We start from the raw sequence: 23,295 nt of genomic DNA, 5'->3' as shown, positions 1-23,295 counted from the left end.
ACCAGTCAGGATGCTTTTGGTATGTTATTAACCAATTATAGTTGATAAAAATAATAATACTTGGTCAGTCCCTTTGCTGTGAGAATAATATATATATATACACACACACACACACACATATATATAAAGAAACAATGAATTCACACTACTATGACTCTTTTGGGTACAGTTGATACTGATTTGGCTCTAGGGTGACCAGACAGCAAGTGTGAAAAATCAGGACGGGGGTGGGGGGGTAATAGGTGCCTATATAAGAAAAAGACCCAAGCCCTATTTGGCTCCTGCACCAGGAGGTCTGAGTGAGTGTCACTGATCTAACATGTTCTCAAGCCCCATTTTCCCGACTTGGCCCAGCTGTAGCTTTCAATCATTATTGCTTGAAATATTTTCTCCTAGGTTTGTGTATAGCGAAATCACCACTTACCGCATTTTACCCCTAAAAGTCCTTCCACGCCCCGCTATTAAAGATCAAGGCACAAAGTCCCAAGGAGCCTGCGCCTCCCCCTGCTCCGCCGGGCCCTGGGGTGCTGCCCGGCCGCCCCTGAGGGGAGGGACCTTCTGGCTCCAACCTTGGCGCCCATCACCCTAGTCTCTGGGCGCCTCCTCTGGTGGGGGAGGGAGCTGCCAGGGGCACAATGGGGCCCCCTGCTCCCCTACGACTCAGGGCTGGGAAGCGCATGGCACAGAAAAGAGCAACTGCTGCTAGCCCGCGGGACCGATGCTATGGCAACGGCCGGTCAATCACATAGCTCATCACGTGACACACAGCCCAGCCCCGCCCCTTGCGGTGGGTGGGGGCGTCACTTCCTTTTTGACCTTTCACCCCAAGATGGCGGCGCCCGTGGGACCGATGAAGTTTTGGAAACCCGGTGAGGGGCGAACGGGCCCTGGAGGGAGGGAACCACGGGGGAGCAAAGGCCGGGGATAGGTACCGCCGGTGCTAGTCCTCTCTGCTTCCCTTCGCCGGGACCTGGCCGTGCCGCCCGGCAGGAGCCTCTTGGGCCTCCCCTCGTCCCACCTCCTATTGGCGCTGGGGCAAAGCTGTTCAGTTCTTACCCTTCCCCACCACAGTGACCAGGAGCTGGTGACTTAATGGTCTGTAATTATTCCCCCTCTCCCCAGAGTCTCAGGGTGGGTGGGGCATTTAGGTTCACCTTGAGCTGGCAGGGTTACAATCCGGGCGCCCCCATTATCTGAGCTGCCGTTCTCCCTGGTCCTGCCTGGCCCCCGGTCAGCGGAGATGCTGAGGGTTGATGGGTCACGGAGTCTGAGCTCTGCTCGTGCAGCTGAGGGTGGGCTCTGGGCTGCAGGGTGAAGGCACATTGGCAGGGCTGCATTGGGGGCGCGGGCGGGAAGCGTGTGCTCCTGCTGCCTGGGTTGAAACTCCCCTGTGGATAAATAGGGTGGTGGGTCTTCAGGGATATCAAACAGGCATCTTTCACCAGCACTAAATTCACGTATAGCTCTAAAATAAAATAGAATTAGTCATCTTGTAAGCAAGGGACTCCCAACCTTAACTATAGCAGCGCTGCAGCTCTTCTATAATAAAAGCAAAGCAGAGAGCAAATCTAACTGAAATGCAAAACTCTTCCTGAAAGAATTATACCATCTTGTGCTTATGCTCTGTGTTTTGTGTGAGGATCTGAAAACAATTTACTATCACCCAGAGGTTTCAGTAATGCACTTGCCCAAAGCAGCAATCAGCTTATGGAAGAGCCAGAATATAGACTGGTTAATAGTAGAGAAAGAGGCAGAAACATTTTGAATTCAAGTAGTCAATTTCCTGGGATATACTGAAGTCTCCTGTGTGTCCCAAATCCCCTGTAGCATGGTCACTGTACAAACACATGGGAAGATCGGGTCCATACACTGAAGATTAACAACGAGAAATGTATACGTTGCTGTAAAATTAATCTAAAAATGAGGGAGTCTCCCTCCAAATGGATGAGCCTTGGCAAGTTGAATTAATTTATTTAAATCAGATGACTACCTGTCCGGTATGTCCAGGAGAGCGGTAACAGAAAACATATGGATGATCAGAGGAATTATTCCCTATCTTTCAGTTGGCATCCAAATGTTATATGATATGATGTTTAAATCTCTGTCTACAATGGGGATTAAATTCTTATTGGAACCATTTTTAACCTCTCTTTAAACTGGTCTATGTTAAATACAAAATGTAAACAGTTTGTTGAATGTGGATGGGACCTGTCTGTTTTAAAGCAGAATTGAGCAAATATAGTTTAAATCCTTCAGTGGACATGGCCAATAATGTGCAACACAGATCCTACAAAATGAGGGACATCTCAACTGAACAGCAGAGGAGAAAACTGCAGATGATGCATTACCTTAATGAGAAAAATCTTCTCCTTCCCCTCACATGATTGAGCATTTCCAGCTGTCATTAGTTTCCCAGTTACATGTACTGGGAATAAATAGATTTATGAGCTCAATTTAGTGAGTGGCATGGCTCATAAGCAAGTAGGGCTAAAAGTATACCTTAGAATTAATCTCAATCAAAACGGTTCCATTGGAAGACTTATTCTAGCATTGTGTGTTGATGAAATTGATTCTTATTGCCTATTCCTGGTTTTAAATGAATAGAGGCATTCCTGGGAAAAACAGTGAGTATGTCAAAAAACTTTCTTTAAAGCAGAAGAAAAGGAAAAAGAGAGGTGCCAAAAGTTAAGGCTTTTGTACGTTTCTCATGAAATAGATGTTTCATAGAAGTTTTTACAATTTTCTTTGAAAGACACAGATATATTGTGCCATGTTAGGAGACTTTAAAAAATGGAGATTTACATTTAATTTGGAACAAGTTCCTGTTTGTTAAGCATTAACTACATATGTTTATTATTATTACGTTAGAGATGCTTAACAGCACATGTTAGAAGGCAGTCAGAGTTCATTTTCCTAAAGAACTTATTTGTCTGAGTTAGACTGAGATATGCCAGGCAAATTTCTATCATCCTCCTATTAAAATTGTCTCATGTCATGTAGGCACGGAAGGTCCTGGTGTCAGTCTCACAGAAGAGAGGCAGAGTGCTGCTGAAAGTACTGGTGTTTCTGTCATCTATAATCCCTATGCATCTCTTTCAATTGAACAACAGAGACAAAAGTTACCAGTGTTTAAGGTATGAAAGAACTTTTTGATATGCTGAATCTCATGCCTGCTGTGTTTCTTTTATAAATTGTTTTTGATCCTCTCTCTTAAACATCACTTTACAACATGAAAGTGATGTAATGGAAGTCACCATTCTTTTATTTCATGAAATTTATTCTTTGTGTTTAATAGATGTTGGCAAAAGTGAATCTGCTCTTTTTTATTACAACCTTTATGTGGATTTATGTTCAAATATTATATGTTGTGCACTGCATTGATGAAGTTTAATGAATTAATAATTCGTACCTTATACTGAGTGTATGTCTATATGTGCATTGCTCTTTGCAGAAATGTATTGAAAATTCTGTTGTACAGATTTGTTCTCCTAACTTGAATATGTTTCGCCCTTCCAGCTTAGAAACCACATCCTTTATCTGGTGGAGAATTATCAGACGCTGGTGATTGTTGGAGAAACAGGATGTGGAAAAAGTACTCAGATTCCACAAGTGAGTGTGCATGTAACTTAGCAAAATTGTATTCTTCCAGGAGATCTTACGTAGGATGACAGCCAACTCTTGGGAATGGTGTAGAGACCTTATGGGGCAAGGGTGATACCTTAGGCCCAGTCCTAATATTGCAATGCACTGAGGTATGAGAAAGCCTTACACCTTGTCTCTCCCTTGCTATCAGCCAACAGGTTCTGGCATTGACAGAACAAGGAGCAATGGTCTCAAGTTGCAGTGGGGGAGGTTTAGGTTGGATATTAGGAAAAACTTTTTCACTAGGAGGGTGGTAAAGCACTGGAATGTATTACATAGGGAAGTGGTGGAATCTCCTTCCTTAGAGGTTTTTAAGGTCAGGCTTGACAAAGCCCTGGCTGGGATGATTTAGTTGGGAATTGGTCCTGCTTTGAGCAGGGGGTTGGACTAGATGACCTCCTGAAGTCCCTTCCAACCCTGATATTCTATGATTGCAACAGCATAAAATCCTTCTGCCACATAACTTATTGGCCTATGTAACAAATGACCATACTCAGGAATCAAACTTGGGTCCACAATTCCCACTGCAAAAAGCTCCTGCTCAACTAGGAGGCCAACTTTTCTTAAATTTATTACTCCTTCAGAATTCTTTTAAATTCATCACCATTTGTAAAGAAAAAATTTCAATCAGGATCTTTCTAATTCTCTGGTCAAACAGTGACCATCTTTATTTCCTGTACTTCCTTGCCAGAAAATTGTAACATGAATGGGAGAAACATATTTGTATGGCACCTTTTCATATTCCATTAAAATATTAACCTTCTTCGAATGCTTGCACATGTCCATTCCACTTTAGGTGTGTACACGCCTCGAGCACAGTATATGGACATTTTTCTCTCAGTGATGCCTGTCAGGTCAGCTCTAGTGCTCTCTGGTGCCGCGCGCTCATGGCGCAGGTAAAAAAGGGAACGGCCAACCCCACGCCCCCCTCAGTTCCTTCTTACTGCCTGTGATGGTTGCTGGAACTGCTCTTCTTGCTACGACAAGCTGTACTCAGAGGTCTTCATTTTTCATCCATTTCCCCTGTTTCTTTCTTCACTACTTATTTATTTTTTGTTTGTACTGTAAATAGCTTTTGTACATAGTTTAGTTGGAGCTTCTTGCTTGTTAGTGGATTTTCATCTGCCCCTGGTGCCAAGGCATGCCTCAGTCACCAGGCTTCAAGTCCTGTGCCAAGCCTATGCCTTTGAGCGACCCGCATGCCAGTTGCTTAAAGTGCTTGGGTGAGGCTCATGTCCGGGACCATTGTCATAACTGCCGGGATTTTAATCCTCGTACGAAGAAGAACCGGGAGACCAGATTGAAATTCCTATTGATGGAAGAGGCACTCAGACCCTCTTCGGAGCCAAGCGAGTCAGACTCGGCACTGAGTACTTCAGCGTCAGTGCAGAGTGCTCCTCCCACCATGAGGGACTCTCAGTACCATTCCCTGTCACCGGTGCCGAGAAAGAAATATAAGAAGCAGCTGGCCAAAAGGGGGCATTCCCCGACTCAGAAAAAGGCCAAGCATGGGGAGCGCAGGAGTGCGACATGAGTCAGGTCACTGCCTTGCCCCCTCTCCATGTGCGGGTACCATTGATTCCATCCTGTTTGCAGGCTCTGTTGAGTCCAGTACCAGATAAGCTGGTGCCGGAGGGACAGCAAGACTCTGGCGTGATCACGGTGTTGGCCACCCTGAAAACATTCATAGCAGCCAGATACTTGCTGGTGCTATTGGTACTGCCATTGCCGGCAGTGCAAGAGCTGGTGTTGGTGGTGTAGGTGGGCAGAAGGGAGCACGTCACCTCAAGCTGCTGCTTGGTACCTGGACCCTTGGTACCATCTAGGGGGAAACTGTCCCTGCTATCCTCGATGCAGGCCTCCCCACCTTGGCACTGATCTCTGGAACCGATGAGTACCACACCGCTATGGTCTCCGGAGGAAGGCTCATCGTCTGAGTCAGAAGTGGGGTCAGATACCGAACAGATGGGTTGCTGTCGGTACCCTCCTGGTCAGACCTATGTGGTGATAGACCTGGACGCAGGGGTACCTCCAAGTGCTTGATCCAGTGGCCACTGACCTGTGTCAAGGGAATGGCCATTTTGGAACCCTTGGGGTTTTCCCCTGATGTCAGGGGCACATTCCAGATGCTTATATTTGAAGGCTTCAGAGAGAAGGGTTCCTCCATCCCATCACACAGCACCCGACCTGGACTCCGGTACTGATCCTGGTACCGATCCATAGGACCTAGACCTGCGGGACACAGTCGGTGCAGAAGGAGAAGAGGAGGGCCCCTTGCCAGTGCAGGCTTCCTCCTCCTCCCTGGACAAGGCAGTGTCAGAGGCGGGCATGTCACCCCCCCCCCCCACCACCCCGCCCGGACAACTTCAAAGCTCATCAGGAGCTGATGAAGAGGTGGCCTTGAACTTAGGGCTGCATGTGGAGGTAGTCAAAGAATCCTCCCACAGCCTTGTCAACATCTTGGCTGCGGTAGGGCTGTCTAAAGTGGCTGCCTCTCAATTAGGCCATCATGTGACCAGTTAAAGCCTTGTGGCAAACCCCGTCCTCCCTGCCATCCACCTCAAAGAGAGCTGAGAAAAAGTACTTTGTTCCTGCCCAAAGGTATGAGTACTTGTACTCCTCCTCTCCCGCGCGCCCCCCCCCCCCCCGTTGTGGTCTCAGCAGCCAACAAAAGGGAGAGACAGGAGCTGCATGGAGAAACCCCTAAGGCGAAGGACTCAGAGACCTATTTGGTAAAAGGTTTATTCCACAGGAGGTTTAAAGCTCTGTATATCCAGCCAACAGGCGTTATTAGGGAGATACAATTTTAATGTCTGGGACTTGCTTCCCCAGGAGTCCAGGCAGCACTTCTCTGCACTGGTGGAAGAATCGAAGTCAATAGCCAGGGCCTCTCTGCAAGCTGCTCTGGACACAGCAGACTTGGTAACTAGATCCATGGCCTCAACTGTGGCCGTGTGCAGCTGTTCTTGGCTGCAGTCCTTAGGCCTGCCGACGGAGGTCCAGCAGTCTCTCCAGGACCTTCCGTTTGACAGGACCTCACTCTTCTCAGAGCAGAAAGAAGCAAAGCTCCATGCACTGAAGGACTCCAGAGCTACCCTCAAGTCCCTGGGCCTCTACACCCTAGTGCCTTTGAGGAAGCATTTCAGGCCTCAGCAGAGCACCCGTTTCTATGCTTCACCATCCCTCCATGACCTTCAAAAGAAACAAAGCAGGGGTTTTACGCGCAGGCAGCTGCCCCCATACACCTCAGCATCTGTACCCGCCCCAGCCAGATACCTGGCGGGGCTCTAAAGAAAACATTTGATGGGACACCCTAGAGAGGTGCAGGGTCAGCCGGTCCCTTTACGCTGGTGCCATGAGCGTGCCGCACCAGAGGGTGCTAGAGCCAACCCAATGGGTACCACTGAGGGAAAAATTTCCGGCGACTGTGCTCAAGGCACACATACGCCTAACATGGAATGGACATGTGCAACACATCCGAAGTATAACAGTTACAGAAATTTAGTAGCTGTTTTTTTGTGACAAGTATTGTAAAAAAACAACAACCATATTTGCTAAATATATAAAATTAGCTCTTCTTGCTACATGGCTACAAAACTAGTGAGGTATGTTAACTGCTTCAGCATGAGTACTTGACTAATGCTATTCAGACATTTTTCCTGAGACAGGACTACTAAATGAGAGGGGCAGGGAAGGAATCACTAAGAAGAAATACTTACAGTTGTGAATCTTCTCTCATCTCAATATCTTAAAATGCTTTCTAAATGCTAATGTACCTGTGAGGTAGGGGTAGTAATAGTATACGTATTTTATAGTGGGGGTCAACTAATGCACAAAATCTTCGTTTTTTTACCTGCGGTGTCACAGAGAGTCGATGTCAGAACCAGGAATAAATCTTAGAAGCCCTGATATCCAGTACCATGCTTTAACTGCTGGATACATTGTGTCATGTATGACTAATTAATTTCCTGTCTTCGATATTTGTTTGCAGTATCTAGCAGAAGCTGGCTGGACAGCCGAAGGGAGAGTAGTGGGAGTGACGCAGCCTCGCAGAGTTGCTGCTGTTTCAGTGAGTTCTTTCTTTTTTGCTGTAAAAATTAACATTGTTGCAGCTTCAAGTTTAAATGATTCTTCTACTGATTCTCCTTAAGCAGAATGTTCAAAAGTTCTAAATTCAATAAAAATTGTACAGTTTCAGATCTGGCCTTACCATAGAAAATTTTTACTAGTCCACATATTGGTTCAGGCTAATTTACTAGCGATTTCCTTTGAATGGATGTATTGATTGTTTGTATCAGGTTATATAACTGAACATTAGTTTCCATTTATCTGCATCACTAAACTAGTGGAGAGACAGGTTGGGTGAGGTAATATCTTTTATTGGATCAACTTCTGTTGCTCTTCTCTGTACTTTTTCCAGTTCCACTATATCCATTTTGAGATGGGGTGACCAGAACTGGGCACAGTATTCCAGATGTGGACGTACCGTGGGTTTATATAGTGGCATTATGATATTTTCTGTCTTATTATCTGTCCCTTTCCTAATGGTTCCTAACATTGTTAGCCTTTTTGATCCTTTAGTGACTTGTCTTTCTTGGATTCTTTCGTTCTCTCTTGTATGAACTGGTTGCCTTCACTGCTAGTTTGGTAGCATCCCCTTTCTCTGTACCACATGGAATTATAGGTACCTCAGTCCTGTTCCCTTCTTGAGGTCCTCTTTTTTCTAATGACTATAAACCTAATTTTCACAACATCTCAGAACATATGGGGCATTTTGTTTTTGTTGCCCTTTTCTGTATCATTACATTCAATATCCTTCCTGTAGCAAAGTCCCCATTACTCAATATGGGCTCTTCCTGCCTTTAATAATGCTTCCATGATCATTTCTACTGAGTTGTGCTCTTTTCTTCTGATATGCCCCTTGTTCTTCTCTTAACTGCTGCCAGACGTTGCGTTTATGTCCACTGCAGCATTCTCCCCTCAGCCACAATTGTTTTCTTCATCTGTGTTTTGCAGCTTCTGACCATTTCATACACAGACCTCTTTGCTATTCTATATCCTGTCCTAATTTCTTTACATTACATTGTATGTGCCACCTGTCAACCTGTACCTATGGTAATATGCTGTCTTAGAAAAATAAATGCTTGGTGGATTCCTGTTGCATTTTCATACTGGATCAGATCATTTATCTATCTAGTCCAGCATCCTGCCTCCAGCAGTGATCTGAGTCTAGTGCTTCTAGAGGGATGCTCGCCTCCATCTGTTCTCTCTCAACCTCCATCTAATATGCCTACCTGACTGTGTAATTCTGTACCTGACAGACTCCATATATTGTAAAGATTTATGTTAAATTATAGTCTGTGTTCTCAATGGTACCTCTGCTTTTACCCCCTTTCCTTTTAAGGCTCAAAGACTGAGATTGCTTGATTATAGTTTAGCATGTTGCCACAGTGGGGTCTCAAGCTGGGAACACCCGTGAAATTTCTCCTGACTGTCTGGCCATTTGAGGGGGCTGGGAGGCATGGTTGGTGTTACTTATTACTTTGACTGGTTGAAATGGATTTTTTTAAAGAAGATTGTTCATCTGCTCTCCTCACTAGAGGATAGACATTGCCAGAGGGGAAAGAGGAAGTTGCAGAGCTATAAAGGGGAAATAATTTAGAAACTTTAGGACTTCTGTTTGAATTAGCTTTGCATTGTCAGCCCTGGTTATCTGCTTGAATGCTTGGTTTGAGAGAGGAAGGGAGCTGAGAAGATCCCATCTGAAGTAATGGGTTCATGAAGGAATTCATGGGAGAGAGAATAATAGAGAAAATGGGCGATTGAGAGAGATTCATTTTTATGTGCAGGGCAGAGACAAACATACACATGTGGAGATTATTTTTAAAGCCTGTCAAAACGATTTAAAGAGTGTAATTCAAATGACTGTTGAAAACAATGTAATTTTGACCAAATTAATAGGATTAAAATGCACATTGTTTAGTTTTTCATTAAAAGTAGGTGTTGGACAGCAGATCTCTGGGTTCAGAAAACCAATAATATAGAATAGGATCTGATTAATCAAGATTGGAGCTTTCATCCCTAGGCTGTTGGTTTAAAATGACCCAAGTTGGTAGTGTCCCATAGTCATTGCTGTCTGATAGTCATTCAGTGACACATGAGAAATATTTAGTCAGTTCACTTCCTGTGTGTCACTATCACAAAATCGCCATCAAAACTAGTTGGTACACAGTCTCGGGAGAGAGGCCAACTATTGGAAAGACCATGAAGACAGAACTACCCTTTTCCCTCACGAGTGGTCATCCCAGTTGTGTCACATTGGCAAAACAATAGTGGGTTAGCTTGAATTACTTCTGCCTGTTCTCTATCTGTCTGATGGATAGAAGATTCTATACTCAGAATTTTTTTTTTTTAAAGCGACATTGTCATTTTATAAGAAATCGGTCAGTGCTGGGTCAGTTGAGGGACAAATGGGAATAATCGATTATCTAATTATAATACTAAACATATTTGCTTAGATCTCTCCTTCCATTTTGCGTCACTTGTATTGTTGGCCTCTGATCCTGCAATTGATAGTGTGCAGCAGGCTGCTGTACGCGTATGGACCTGTGAGGACACAGCAATCTGCCTGCGTACTATCAGTTTTCAGACAGGGAACTTAGACTGCAAGTTCTCTTGGGTAGGGATTGTTTGTTTCTCGGTGTGTGTACAATACGTAGCACAAATGTGCCTCAGTTCTAATTTAAAGATTTTATTTTAAAAGCATTTGTAAAATAGAAGACCAATAGAAATGCATTGACAGTTTATGTAAAATTCCAGTGCAAGCTGTTTTTAATTAAACATTCCCTTGCAGTGTTTGAAACACAAACATTACAGCACTAAGGACCTGCAGGTGAAACTGAGTGTAAACAAAAAGTGAATTGGGCAGAAATGATTTTTTTCATTGTCCAAGCTGAGAGAAATGCAAAAAGTCTATAAATAAGTAAATTGGATTTTTAAATTTGTTTTTTAGGTGTTAGTAGCATACGTAAAGAAATTTGGCTTACAACGTATGATTTTTAAGTTGATCATATCTCTTTTTAAACAAATTGGGCACATGATTTCTAGATTTAAGAAAGCATTTTCAGCAACTGTATGCACAAATTAGGCATGGGTCTAAACTGTTTACAAATGTGTGCCTCATTTTCTGGAGTGGTTACTTTGACATTTTAAGTTTGAACCTTACATTAATGTCTTCAGTCTTCATCAGTAAAAGATTAGGTATCAGAACTGAGCACTCCAGTCCTTCCCTTGGTTTTTGGGCCAACTTAGATCCGCCATTGATTAAAATAGTAGTTTTAGAGCAGAACCTGCCCACCTTCCCTACATACATAAACACACACAAATGTGCACATGCGCGCGCTCTCTCTCTCTCTCAAGATTGCTGGCAACCCCGATGAAATTTTCTGAAATTGGCATATTATAAATAAGGTATAAATTGGAAGTATCCATTAAATGTGTGAAGACTTTTATAATAATTATTACTGCAAAACATTGACTGAAAACATGAAAAAATATTGACAAACCTCATGTCCATATTTACCAGTGTTGATCATGTGGAAAAAAAGTCTGGTTGAGCAGCCATGAATGTTACCACAAACAATAAATTACAGGTATTTTTCCATTTACCCCAATAGGAAATTCAGCTAAAGCTGATATTTCGGAGGTTATAAATGTTTGCACCGGACAGGGTTGCTGTTAATTGACTCAGCATGTTTGCAAACATAAAATATTTGTCCTCTCAGAAAAAGACAGTAAAGATGCTGTCCATGTGCATATGATTTTGCAAGCGATAACTTGTTCCTTTTTCATGGCCACCTGACTTGGATTCATGCAGTCTATTGAAATAACTTTTAAAAATTCAGTTTCAAATATTCAAGCGTGTTTTTTTTGGTTAGTGGAGGTTGTTTCCCTCCATTCTTTAGTGCCTTTATTTTGAATTTGATAGTGAACGCTGTAATCTCAGGATTACCAGAGAAAGATTGTGTTTTGATTAGCAGTGCAGTTACCAAAGTGCATAGGCCTGGTAATCAAACTGTGGATTTCTGACTCCCCTTTCCCTGTTTTTCCCACTAGAAGTGCCAAATTACTCAAACTAAAATAATCTAAAAAAATCTTTTATGTGCCCTGTCTGCTGCAAGGTGGTTTAGGAAGCCTCTGCCTCCAAGCTTGGGCAATGGGCTGTGTGTGTTTGTTACTCTGTCCTTCCCTCAGCTTTCTGTCTGTTTTGAGGGGCAGTCTCTTTCCCATGTTTACCGTTTGAGTTCTCTATCACAGAAGATAGCTCCATAGCTTTCTCAAGCAAAAGCAGAGTGAAACTGATCTGTTTGTTGTTGGTTTCACTGTTATCTACAAGTAAAGTGACCATATATCCTGTTTTTTTCATCTGGTGTTCTAATAATTTCTTTTGGAAAAACTGAAATGTCATGGTTTTTTTTTTAATTTAATTAATCCTAATGTTTTTTAAAGTAACTACAGAATGTTTGTTCAGGACATATTGCTATACAGAGCAGAATTTGAGTCCAGTGGAATCAGTGCAAATGACAGTATTTTCACACTCCACCTTTCCTACCCCCTCACTCCCAAACAAGGCTACGAAAAGGAGGTGGTTTACAACAGATTTCCATTGTACTGTTTCTGTTGCATTGCAAGACCTCTCTTCTCTTAGGTTGCAGGCCGAGTGGCTGAAGAAAGGGGCGCAGTGCTGGGTCATGAAGTTGGATATTGTATTCGATTTGATGACTGCACGGACCCACAGGCTACAAGAATTAAGGTGAATCTTAAGCAGAGTGCCGGTATCCTGAAATGGTTAGCCGAAGCTCTCAAAGTGCATTTGTGAACATTAAGTAAGCTTTGTAACACCCAATGAGTGGGATAGATAGTACTATACCCATTTTGCATATGGTGAAACTGAGTCACAGAATGGTGAATTGCACAGAATAATACAGTGGGTTAGTAAAAGAATGAGGAACAGGCTCTCAGGTCCCTGCCACAGTCATTAGTCACACTGCCTTCAATATTTTTAAAGTTTAATAAAGGAAGTGGTATAGTGCTTTATTATAATCCTTATTTCTGGGATGGTGGGTTAGTTTATTGAAAGGAGTTTTTTTTTTTTTTTTAAGGGATATAACTTGAATTTTCAGTCTTAATTTTGTATTTTTTTTGCTCATTGTTAAGGACTTTGTCAGCTTATGTAAGGTTCTTGATTCTACCCTCTTTGTGTGTTTGCATATGTTTAAAATGTTTAAATGGTTATTTAAATCTTAATAAAATGAATAGAACATTATGTTCTATTCTGCTAATACCAGCCGCCACCATTCTAAACCCAAAGGAGCTTTTCAAGGTGGTTATGATCAGCTATTGCTCCAGTGCTAGTGTAACCCGAGATACCAGTGAAGTGGAAAGGAAGGGCTGCAATGAATTGAAGCTAGGCTATCCTAGCCACCTTAAAGATAAAATTAGATTGAGAGAATGAACAAACTAGCTGAAGGTGACTTCATGTGGGCTGTAGCTTTCTGGTATCCCCCCTCACAGCTTTGTTCTGTTATCACATTGGGGAATATTGAAATTATTTATGCTATGTGGAGAAGAGAGTTTGTTTTATTTTCTATGGAATAATAACAGTGAATAGGATTTATCTAATACTTTACCTTTATTAAAAGTATTGTCAAAAGCTTGAATAATTCAAAGTAATTTTAAAAAGCAATATAAAACAATAGGAGGATGTGTATTTACAAAACAGTTCTTAAATATTTTTTAGTACTTTGGTGCTTATGGGATTAGTAAGGGAAGAAATATGGAACCTTTCGCCTCAAAGTCATCAGTTCATATCTAGCTCAGGGCTGTGTCCAACTCATGAGTAAACTGAAAAGGTTTTGTTTCTAAGTCCAGAGTAGCTAGAAATTATTGTTTTTGTGAAAAGATTGTGGTTTCATTAGCTAAGAGGAAAATGTCCATATCACAAAACATCATCTGTATTCTGATCTGAGCTACCTGACACTTGTTAAGCAGTTTCCTTAGAGGTGCCGACAACTGAGCGGGCACAGAGAATGAAGAAGCTTTTCACTCTACATGTGGCATTCTTTAAGGCAGGTTGAGGCATGATAGCAGGCCAGAATGAGGAACTGCTGTCTTTAGTGCTGTCAGTCCATGTTTTTGCACAAGTACTAACTTAATTTATAAAAAATTAAATATGAATTTCTTACACAAATTTGATCTGTTTATACTTGGATTGATTTGGTGTCCCTTACTTGTAGCTCTTACTATTTTTCAGTACTAGCGTTCAGAAGCACATGTCTGTAGCTGACACTGCAGAGCGTGAAAGGCACATAGAAAATGTGTCAAAGGCAATATAAATAGAATTTTGTAATCCAGAATACTTGTTAGTTTCTTACAAACAGGTAATATAAATAGCCTATCCAGCTGAGCTTGAGCCTAGAGGTAGGTTATAGATGACTCATTTTTCTTGGTGTTTGATTTTAGTTTCTGACCGATGGTATGCTGGTGAGGGAGATGATGGCTGACCCACTATTAACGAGATACAGGTAAAGACATGTTACATGGAGCAGATCCTTGCTGATGACTGGCAGACCCATGGCAAATGTCTGAATTTTTTCTGGCTAAAAGGCAGTTAATAAACATCCCAAAGACTGAAGCTGATCTTGGTGTTTGAATGTCAGCCTTATTAGGGAATTATAGGAAATAATTTACATGCAAACAGTGCCCCACCATTGGAAGGTTTCTAAGGTAACCAAGTAAACCTGGGTAACCTAGCCCAATGGAGGGTTTGCTTTTGTTCATTTAAAGTTGAACATCTGCTCCTCTGACTATGGTCACAAGCAGCCATTGGACAGATGCACCCTCGCTCGTATCTGAATCTCTGCCTCACAGAACCACTATGCAACACAGCACCACTTAGTGCCTGCTTCAGGAGGTCAAGAACCAGCAGCAGAGCTGTGGGAGGAAGCTTGCGTACTGTAGCATATGCTACACTAAATTCAGGGGAGTGCATGAAACAAAGACTTGGCATAAGTACAATTTTGAGCATTTTGTTTCAGTCCAGAGACATTTAAGCAGAGTCAAGAAATAAGCCCCCTGGAAAATGAGGTTTATAGTAGAAAGGGAAAACACCTACCTTACAACAAGGGTGTACTTTGAAAAAGTCTCTGTGGGTGGGTAGGGAGGCAGTGGTAGAATTCAGTTTAGGTTTGGGTTTTTTTCAGTTTCTTTCAGCTCAAATCATTTTTTTTTCCTTACTGCCATCCCTGCAGACACAATCTGAAAGTCAAGCTGGGTTCATTGCAGCCCGTGCATCAGTAACAATAATTTGCAACCAAAATTTAGTTAATCTTTATTATCCACAAACCAGAATAGAATACATCTCATGCTTTTATAGCTGTGCTGGCTCTGCAGGGTCAACACGAGTAAAAACTTGTTTTGGCTGGTTGACTAAAGAACTGCAGTTTTTAATATAGTGACTTTTCAGAGCAGAACTGCACTTTCACTGCATAAACTGAGCTACTGAGAAGATGGTGCCAACGAAAACCAAAATCAAAAGAGGAAAAGCAGCAGACCACGTCCCTAATGAAAAAATAAATGTTGTTGAGAAGCATCTTTGGATGCAATGGCTTTGTTAGTAGGGATAAATGAATCTCATGGAATTTGCTGTTCTGTTAACTTCTCACTCTTGTTTGGGTTTGCTAAATTAGTTTGCAAATCATTTTGTTTGCTAATTTAAACACACGTTTCCCCTCAGGATTATCACTAAAAAACAAACAAAATCCCTAGTGCCAGGAAAGTCTGTATTGTGTATTAAGGATAGAAGAAATTCCCTCTTGCACCTCTTCAAAAAACTAGCTGGCATTGATGATGCTTAATATTCAGCCTGTGTTCTATTTCCCCCTCCTGTTTCTTTTCCCTCCCCACTTCATTCCATGTTTCAATCTTTATTCTCCCTCCCCACACACATACACAGGATTGTTTTTTCTCTCTCTGCTCCTCTTCTCTCCACAATCTCACTGAAGTAGAATGTGAACAGTAACATCTGAGTAAACTTTCAAACCCATGATATTCAAGAAGGTTTAAAATTAGGCAAAAGAAGCTTGCCTATCCCTACTTGTAATGCCTGGTGTTATGGTTAGTAAATTAAAGCGTTATCACTGGTAATTTGCTGCATTTCCCTCTGTTTTTGAGAGGACTTTAGTTACAAACATACGTTGACTTTAATGAGTGATGTGCCTAAAATTCCAGGCACGTCTCTGAAAGTGTAGGGATTTTGAGACAGGATGTCTTGGTTCCAAAGGCAATCAGATCTGATTATTGAAACCTTGTCTTTCTGCTTTAACAGTGTCCTCATGCTGGATGAAGCCCATGAAAGAACCCTGTATACAGACATTGCCATCGGTTTGTTAAAAAAGGTTATTCCTCACTTGCTTCCCTTTTTAGTTTTTGTTTTGATTTTCACCATTAATCCTTTAATCCTGCTGCACGGCTTGGTGGCCCTGTTGGGAAAAGTTTCATGAGCAAAGGTTTATAATGCATCTATTGGGCTAAACCCTTTCTTTATACACAGCTTTCTGCCTTCCCCAGCTGGCGCTCAGGTTCCACCCTGTTGCCTCCACAACACATAACTGCTCTTTTCTTTTATCCCACATGGGCGTAAAGTAAGTCTGTTTCCATGGCAGCTGATAGTGCTTCCCTATGAGCGATCTGGTATGAAGTGATTTGTATCCTTGGAGATACTTTCTCCTGATTTTTCTGGCATGAGGAATAGGATTACCGAGATCATTCTGGAACAGGCACCAGTTAGCCTATCCCAGTGTTTGAAAAAAGAGTCTTGCACAGTCCTTGCTGGATGAGCTTTAACTCATTCAGTTGTCGTGTGGCTTGTTAAGTATTTGTAACTAAGAGTTCATGATGGTCAGGATGTTGTAGGACATCTCATGTCTGTTAATCATTCCTGGGTGAGTGGCATTTCTCCATTAATTTCTTACTGTCTGTCTTAGATTCAGAAGAAACGAGGGGATCTTCGAGTGATCGTAGCATCAGCCACACTGGATGCAGAGGTACAGTTTACGAGTTTGTTTTAAAAATTAAGTGAGCTCAAGTGGAAGTTTCACTTCTAGCAGTAAAGACATCTCGTCCTACTTGGTCTGCTTATCTGGAGAATTGTCTGAATGGTGGTGATGGGCAAAAAGAATCTACAAGTAGTGAAATTGCTGTGTTTCTATTTCTTTGCAGTTTTGTTTGTTATGTAAGCTCATTTTTTGGTGGGTTATTTTAATATGAATCAGTTTCTGTCATGTATTTGTGGCTATTTCTTTCCTAAATGGCTGTTTTTATTTAAAGATGTTCCTGCTGCTTAATCTAGCTTGTTTCCTGTCTAAGAAAACCAAAAGACTTAAGCCCTATATTGGTGATGACAAATTGACACAATCATTGATTATTAAAAATTTAAGATTATTAAATGATCTACTGCAGTAGAACCTTGCTATTTCTCACTAGTAACTCAACAGCCCATTGAGAATTATAGAATTTAGCTAATTAGCAAATAAACACAAAGTAAGACTAATGCATCAAAAAAAATCTACATTGTTCATTTAGCATTTAAATTTAAGTTAGTGCTGATAATGTGCCATACTTGGTAATATTCTACATGTATATTGGAATATATTTTGTAAAAGTATGAGATATCATTACAATACTCCATTAAATCTTTGAGGAGTTGTATACTATCAAAAAAGTGTTAAATTTCAAATATCTTGTAGGTAAGAGAGAGACATATTAGCCATGTATTTATATGTGACTAAATATATATATATATATATATGTTTATTATATCTAAGTATATACATTATATTTATATACAGTATATTTGTTACACATTTGTTATTAAATGGATATATTTTGAAACCCTGAGATGTAGTTAACTGCAATAATTACAGAATCCCTTATGTTCTTAATGTATTGTTGATAACACATATGTAAGCAATTTAATATATTAAATTAATCCATTAATAATTAACATGTTTTAATAAATATAAATCAGTTCCTTTCTGAAACACTTTAACTCTGATTTTTTAAAAAGAGACATCCATGGTCTGCATGTGCTTGATTACTGTGACTGAATGTGTAAATTGTTAGTTCAGCTGTAGGTGTACAAAAGTGTGCACATAATAACTACACAAAAGAGTTCTAGGCAGGGATTTCCAAAGGGTCTCAAGTGATTTAAATACCCAACTTCCACTGAGACTAAATAGGATTTGGGCACCAAAACCCTAGCCTTAATTTTAAAAAAATAAGGACTTCAACTTTATTAAAATAACAAATTGTCAGATTTGGAAAGATGCAAGTGACATTAACTTGACATCCTTCAGTATTCTCTGGGGTCTGCCTCAGTTCTTTCAAAAACTGACTTAAAATGGAAAAATTTTTATTTGCTTTATCAAGAAATTTAGAGATTTCTTCAATCAAAATGAGACCAACGACCCCAGTAAGGATACCAGCATGATCCTTACCGTGGAAGGGAGAACATTTCCGGTGGACATTTTTTACATACAGAGGTCTGTTCCTGTTTAATCCTTGTAAGTGGTGACTAGAGAAATATGCACCTATGACTTCAGATTACCTAGTTAGTGTCTGGGGAGTTCTCTGGGGGGAATTCAGTTATTAAGGGGACTTCAGTCATGCTTTCAAAATATTACTACATGGTTTCGGTACTAACACATTAAGGCTGTAAAACTGAAATTGTTTTGCAGTTGAATGTGTCTTTCTCCTATTTTGTGAGCATCAGGAGCAGACTTCAGTGGAGAAGGGCTTCAGGAACCTTCCCCTGTTCCCTTCTCCTCTGGAGCAGACTTCAGACAAGTGCTGCAGGGACTCAGTGGCATCTTCATGCTTCTCCTCCCCTTGAGGGTGCAAGCCCAGTGTTATTTCATTATTTACCTCCCCTCCCTCCACAGAAGGGATATGGGCAAACCTGGCAGAAGCTTCGTGCTCCCTCTCCTCCACAGAATGGGATGGACAGGTCTGATGGCAGCAGTCAGCTCTTTTACCCCACGCGTATACAGTGCTCAGTTTGCATTTTTGTTGATCAAAGAACTGTGGGTGTGATCGGTACATTGTCACATATTAGTGAGTTATGTACCCCTCACCCCAATGCTGTTTGCTCCAGATGCTATTGGGGGATGCTTAAAATGAAACAGTAGTAATAATGAACTGCAAGGAGAAGAACATCTAAGAAGTAAAGGAATTGCTACTCAAATCTAGGTAACAGTGTCATCATGCACCATGCTGGGGATGAATTACTGCACCTTCTAAGCATCATCACCACTTGTGCTGCATTTGGGTTTTATCTAAAGATCTCCCATTCAACTAATGGCCATCCCCCGCCTTGAGCACAATGTGGCCTGGCTACCATGACGAGACATACAGTCTAAGTTACAGACAAATTGGTGGGTCTGGATTTTTGGTTTTCCCTCGGTTTGCTTTGAAAGAAATGTGTCTAGCCTCTTACAAATAAGTCTTTTCTTAATAATGTCTAAATATTACAGGTGAGTTACACACCTCTGGGGGAGAAAAGGTTTCTAAAGGAAACCCGGGCAGCCCCTTGATATCAGTGGGGTCACTCAGATAGCAGTCCATTACGATCAGATGTTCAAACGAGCCTTCTAATTTATGCACCTCCCTCTTTGAGTACCTGCTAACTCACATTTGTACAAACACGCCTTGACATGTTATCACATTTAGTATGGGAAAATGTCACTCTTCCTGCATGTAAATGGGAGCATATCCAAATTTTACAAAGGTCCTATAAAATAAAGCCTGTAGAATATTAGGAAATGGAAATGCTTATGGCCAGATTTTCAAAAAATTTGCATACAAGACTTAGGCAATTAGGAGCCTTTGTGAGTGCATTTGCAGTAAACAGTTTCACCATTGTTTGAAAATTTAGCCCATAGTATTTGCACTAGAATTTCACCTGAGTGAGTTGCTTGTCATCTGTTAGGAAACAAAAATATTTAAAATATTGCTTTTTATGTATACTTTTACTATAAAAAGCATCATACATTTTTGTATTTTGATAGTATGAAGGGAACAAATGGGATGCTTCTGATTTGGTGGATATGGGATACAGGAAGGCCCAAGGGTTGACTGGTTAATTTCATGGAGATACATAATGAATTAAATGAACACATGACTGATTTGTAGTGTCTATGCAAAGTTAACAGTTTGTTCCTTTCTTACTAAAGAGAGAAGATTGTATTGGTCCATGTATTTAAGTCTTGGTTGTTTGTTTGTTTTCCACAGCCCTGTTCCGGATTATGTCAAATCAGCTGTGGAAACCGTGATGAAAATTCACCAGACAGAGAGTGATGGAGATATATTGGCATTTTTAACTGGCCAGGTACAGACAAAAGGGACGCTGTTCTTTTTTGCTTAAAGTCTCTACTTCGATGTATGCTGGAGTTTTCAAAGCACTCATCCTTGGTATAACTCTGCTCCCATTAAAGGCACTGGGATTTCTGAAATGAATGGAGCAGGGTTAGGCCAACACTGAGCCCTTCTGAAAATCCTACCTGCAGAGTAAATTAGATTTCTCAAAGTCAAACACTTGGTGCTATGGTGAGTTATGTCCTTTGATGTTACGGTGCACTTTCATTCTCACTATCCAGAGAAACAATGCAAAACTTTTACGTACTAGTCTAACTCACCAAGTTATTAAAATGCCAGTAAATCCTCATTAATCAGTAGAAATTCCAACTGTGGTGACTATTAAGGTTTTAAGTTTGTAAGATTGTGTCAGTTAAGTTAAAAATCTTTAAAATGACTTGACCAGTAATATTTCAACCTAGCTGGTACTTCAGATAAAGAAATATTTTCCAACTTGCTTTTTAATTCCTGCTATTGTATAGATTTTAATCCCCTTCTGACAAGCTTTTTATTACTCTATATGGGTGCTATGGAACAATGTGACTGCAAAGCCAACAACTGTACAGTAACTATTGCTACCTTGTTAGTGTAGGTTCCTACTTCAGATATGAGCAATTTGGGGCAGGGACTTTCTCTTACTAGGGGTTTATGTACACATGAATTTATTCAGGAATAGCAGAATAGGTGTCCACAAATGGAATTATTAAGGAATAGCTTTTGCACTTTAAATTAATATCCTACCTTAATCGAAATTAACTTTCAAGTGTGGTCAAGTCCTATCCATGTGTTTGTATAGCGCTTAGCACCAAGGGGGTCTTGATCTCAGGTGGGTCTTCTAGGTGGTACTGTGATGCACAATAATAATAAAAGTGGTTTAGCCAGTTGTAAGCCACCTGCGGTCCGTGGGTCGTATGTAACCCATCAGGGTAAACTGATTGCAGGCCGCGAGACATTTTGCTGACGTTGACCATCTGCAGGCAACCCTAACCCGCAGCTCCGATTGGCTGGGAACGGAGCCCTAACCCTAATCACTGGGGGGCCATGCCTGCAGATGGTCAACGTCAGCAAAATGCCTCGCCTCCTGCAATCAGATTACCCTGATGGGCCGCATGCGGCCCACAGGTTGCCCACCACTGGGTTTAGCTATCCTGTGTTAGGAGTGGGAAAGGTTGCAGGTGAAGGAAGCCTGTTGCTGTCTTGCATGCCAAATTTCTTGTTTAGTGCAATTTCTTTTCCTGACCATGTAAATAAAGGGAACAAGCAAAGCATTATGGGTAACATATTTACATCTCATTTTATTTCTTTTTAGATTGTTTACATGCTTTTCTTTTAGGGGTTGAATTGGGCTGTCTCAAGGAAGTTAGGCAAATTGGTGCTATTTGTAGTGGCTGACATCTTGTGCTCCAGATTTCAAGCTTTTTTTAAAGAAAAATTCTCTAGCCGCTATTGTTGCTAAATTAAGTTTTGAAAAACTGAGCTAATTGATGCAGTGGTGTTTTGTCTCAGTTTGCAGGCAGCCTGAAACAAAAGTTTTGAAAGGAGTCAAATGCCATTAATTTCAGTTGGGTCCAAAATCTGAAGCTAAGGCAGTTCAGATGTCAGTATTGTTAACTATTTCACTCCTGATCAAAGCATAAAAGAGAGAAGAGGGATGATTGCAATATGAAGTTCTTCACGATCTAGTAACAAGATACTAGCGACAAACTTTGTTTGTACCTTTTTCTTATGCAACTGGGAGTGAGTTGTGCAATTTTAAGGCTTAATCTCTGTTGGTCTGTCTTCTGGTTTGATATGGTTCTAGGAGGAGGTGGAGACCATCGTTTCTATGCTAATAGAACAGGCTCGAGTCCTTTCTCACTCTGGGATGAAGAAACACCTTCGTGTTCTTCCCATGTATGCTGGGCTGCCTTCCTCGGAGCAGATGAAAGTGTTTGAGAGAGTTTCACACAGTGTCAGGAAGGTAAGGCTGCCATATATAATACTGCTATAGTGCCTGTCATCCAGAAGGGTTATAGATTGTGTAGATACTGCCCACCCATCCTTAGAATGAAGCAATCTCTGATTTTTGCTCTAAGCAGTCTTTATGCCCCAGCTATCATTGCCTATCAGTTTTCAGAAGGCAAGTGAAGACTATCAGTACAGAGGGAATCATTTCATGTTCAGCGACTGCAAACTCTTCTGGCTTCCTTCTATTTCTTCCACCTTCTCAGTCTTCCCAAAATGTGATGGTTATAATCATCTTTCCCTTCTGTCCACCTGATCAGTTTCTCCATTCTTAAGTCTCTGCACTGGCTCCCCAGGTGTTTCTGCATTCACTTCAAACTTCTCATCCTCTTCTTTAAAGTACTCTGCACTTGCCTACTTTTCCAGTTGGATTTCTTCCTTCAATTTATACAGCTGAGACACTGTGTCAGTAATAAAAGGAGGCTTGGTGGCACACTGGGCTAATGCTCTAGAATTGGATCTGAAGAAATTAGTTAAAACTTGTTTGCACGTGTTTGACTCCTGTTAGCCTGTAATGGACACTTTTCCACAGCACAAGAGCTACCTTGTAATTGGGAACAATTGGCTTTTCTGTTTAGGTGAGGCCTATGTCTGGAACTGAGATATATTGGCAGAACTGCCTGGGGTGAGCTATCATAGCTTTTGCCTTTGCTTGGCTTTAACTAGTGCTATATCATTGACTCGCTGTTGGAGGGGGATGAGCAATTGGAAAGTTGCCCTGATTGCTCATGAATCTGATACTGGTCAGCAACGACGAGGATTTAATTTTTGCTGTTTCAGATGAACTAAAAATTAAACTTCTCTGTACTCTGCTCTAGCATTTTCTTGCAGTTCTTTAGATCGAAGGTGACGAATGTAACTTTAAAGGGAAACTGTCAGCTTAAATCAACCATCCCCATTTTTGTTGTTGTCACAAGTGACACCTGGGATTATAACAGACAGAAATTACAGAGAAACATTTTTCTCAGTTTTCAGTTTTTATTTGTTAGCACTTTGTATATAGTTAATTTCATGATTTTCCTTGTATTGACAGTTTCCCTGGGTTTTGGTGGGAGAGAACAGCAGTTTAAATAGGAAAATGCTTGTAAAATCATAAAAATTGACAGATTTCAAGTTGTCAATATCTCACTAGTGTGATGTGAACTGCTTCATCTATGTATAACCTCTTTTTGCTCTCAG

The 23,295-nt window shown here is 41.2% G+C and overlaps 1 protein-coding gene across 1 annotated transcript in view; it reads left to right on the top strand.

The window, feature by feature from the left end:
• The first annotated feature begins 814 nt into the window (after positions 1–814).
• The window catches only part of DHX35 (DEAH-box helicase 35), a 45,638-nt gene continuing 23,157 nt past the window's right edge, over positions 815–23,295 (top strand). The window contains exons 1-11 of the mRNA XM_065414246.1: positions 815–869; positions 3,001–3,134; positions 3,517–3,609; positions 7,634–7,711; positions 12,350–12,454; positions 14,164–14,225; positions 16,028–16,097; positions 16,686–16,745; positions 18,130–18,242; positions 19,990–20,086; positions 21,914–22,072. Coding sequence (XP_065270318.1) covers positions 830–869; positions 3,001–3,134; positions 3,517–3,609; positions 7,634–7,711; positions 12,350–12,454; positions 14,164–14,225; positions 16,028–16,097; positions 16,686–16,745; positions 18,130–18,242; positions 19,990–20,086; positions 21,914–22,072 — 1,011 coding nt within the window. The 5' untranslated portion in view covers positions 815–829. The remainder of the gene's footprint in view (positions 870–3,000; positions 3,135–3,516; positions 3,610–7,633; positions 7,712–12,349; positions 12,455–14,163; positions 14,226–16,027; positions 16,098–16,685; positions 16,746–18,129; positions 18,243–19,989; positions 20,087–21,913; positions 22,073–23,295) is intronic.

This window comes from Emys orbicularis, chromosome 12, assembly GCF_028017835.1.
Source record: "Emys orbicularis isolate rEmyOrb1 chromosome 12, rEmyOrb1.hap1, whole genome shotgun sequence".
Classification (NCBI taxonomy): Eukaryota; Metazoa; Chordata; order Testudines; family Emydidae; genus Emys; species Emys orbicularis.
Note: the sequence above shows the minus strand (reverse complement) of the source record. Positions and strands in the feature narration are given on the sequence as shown.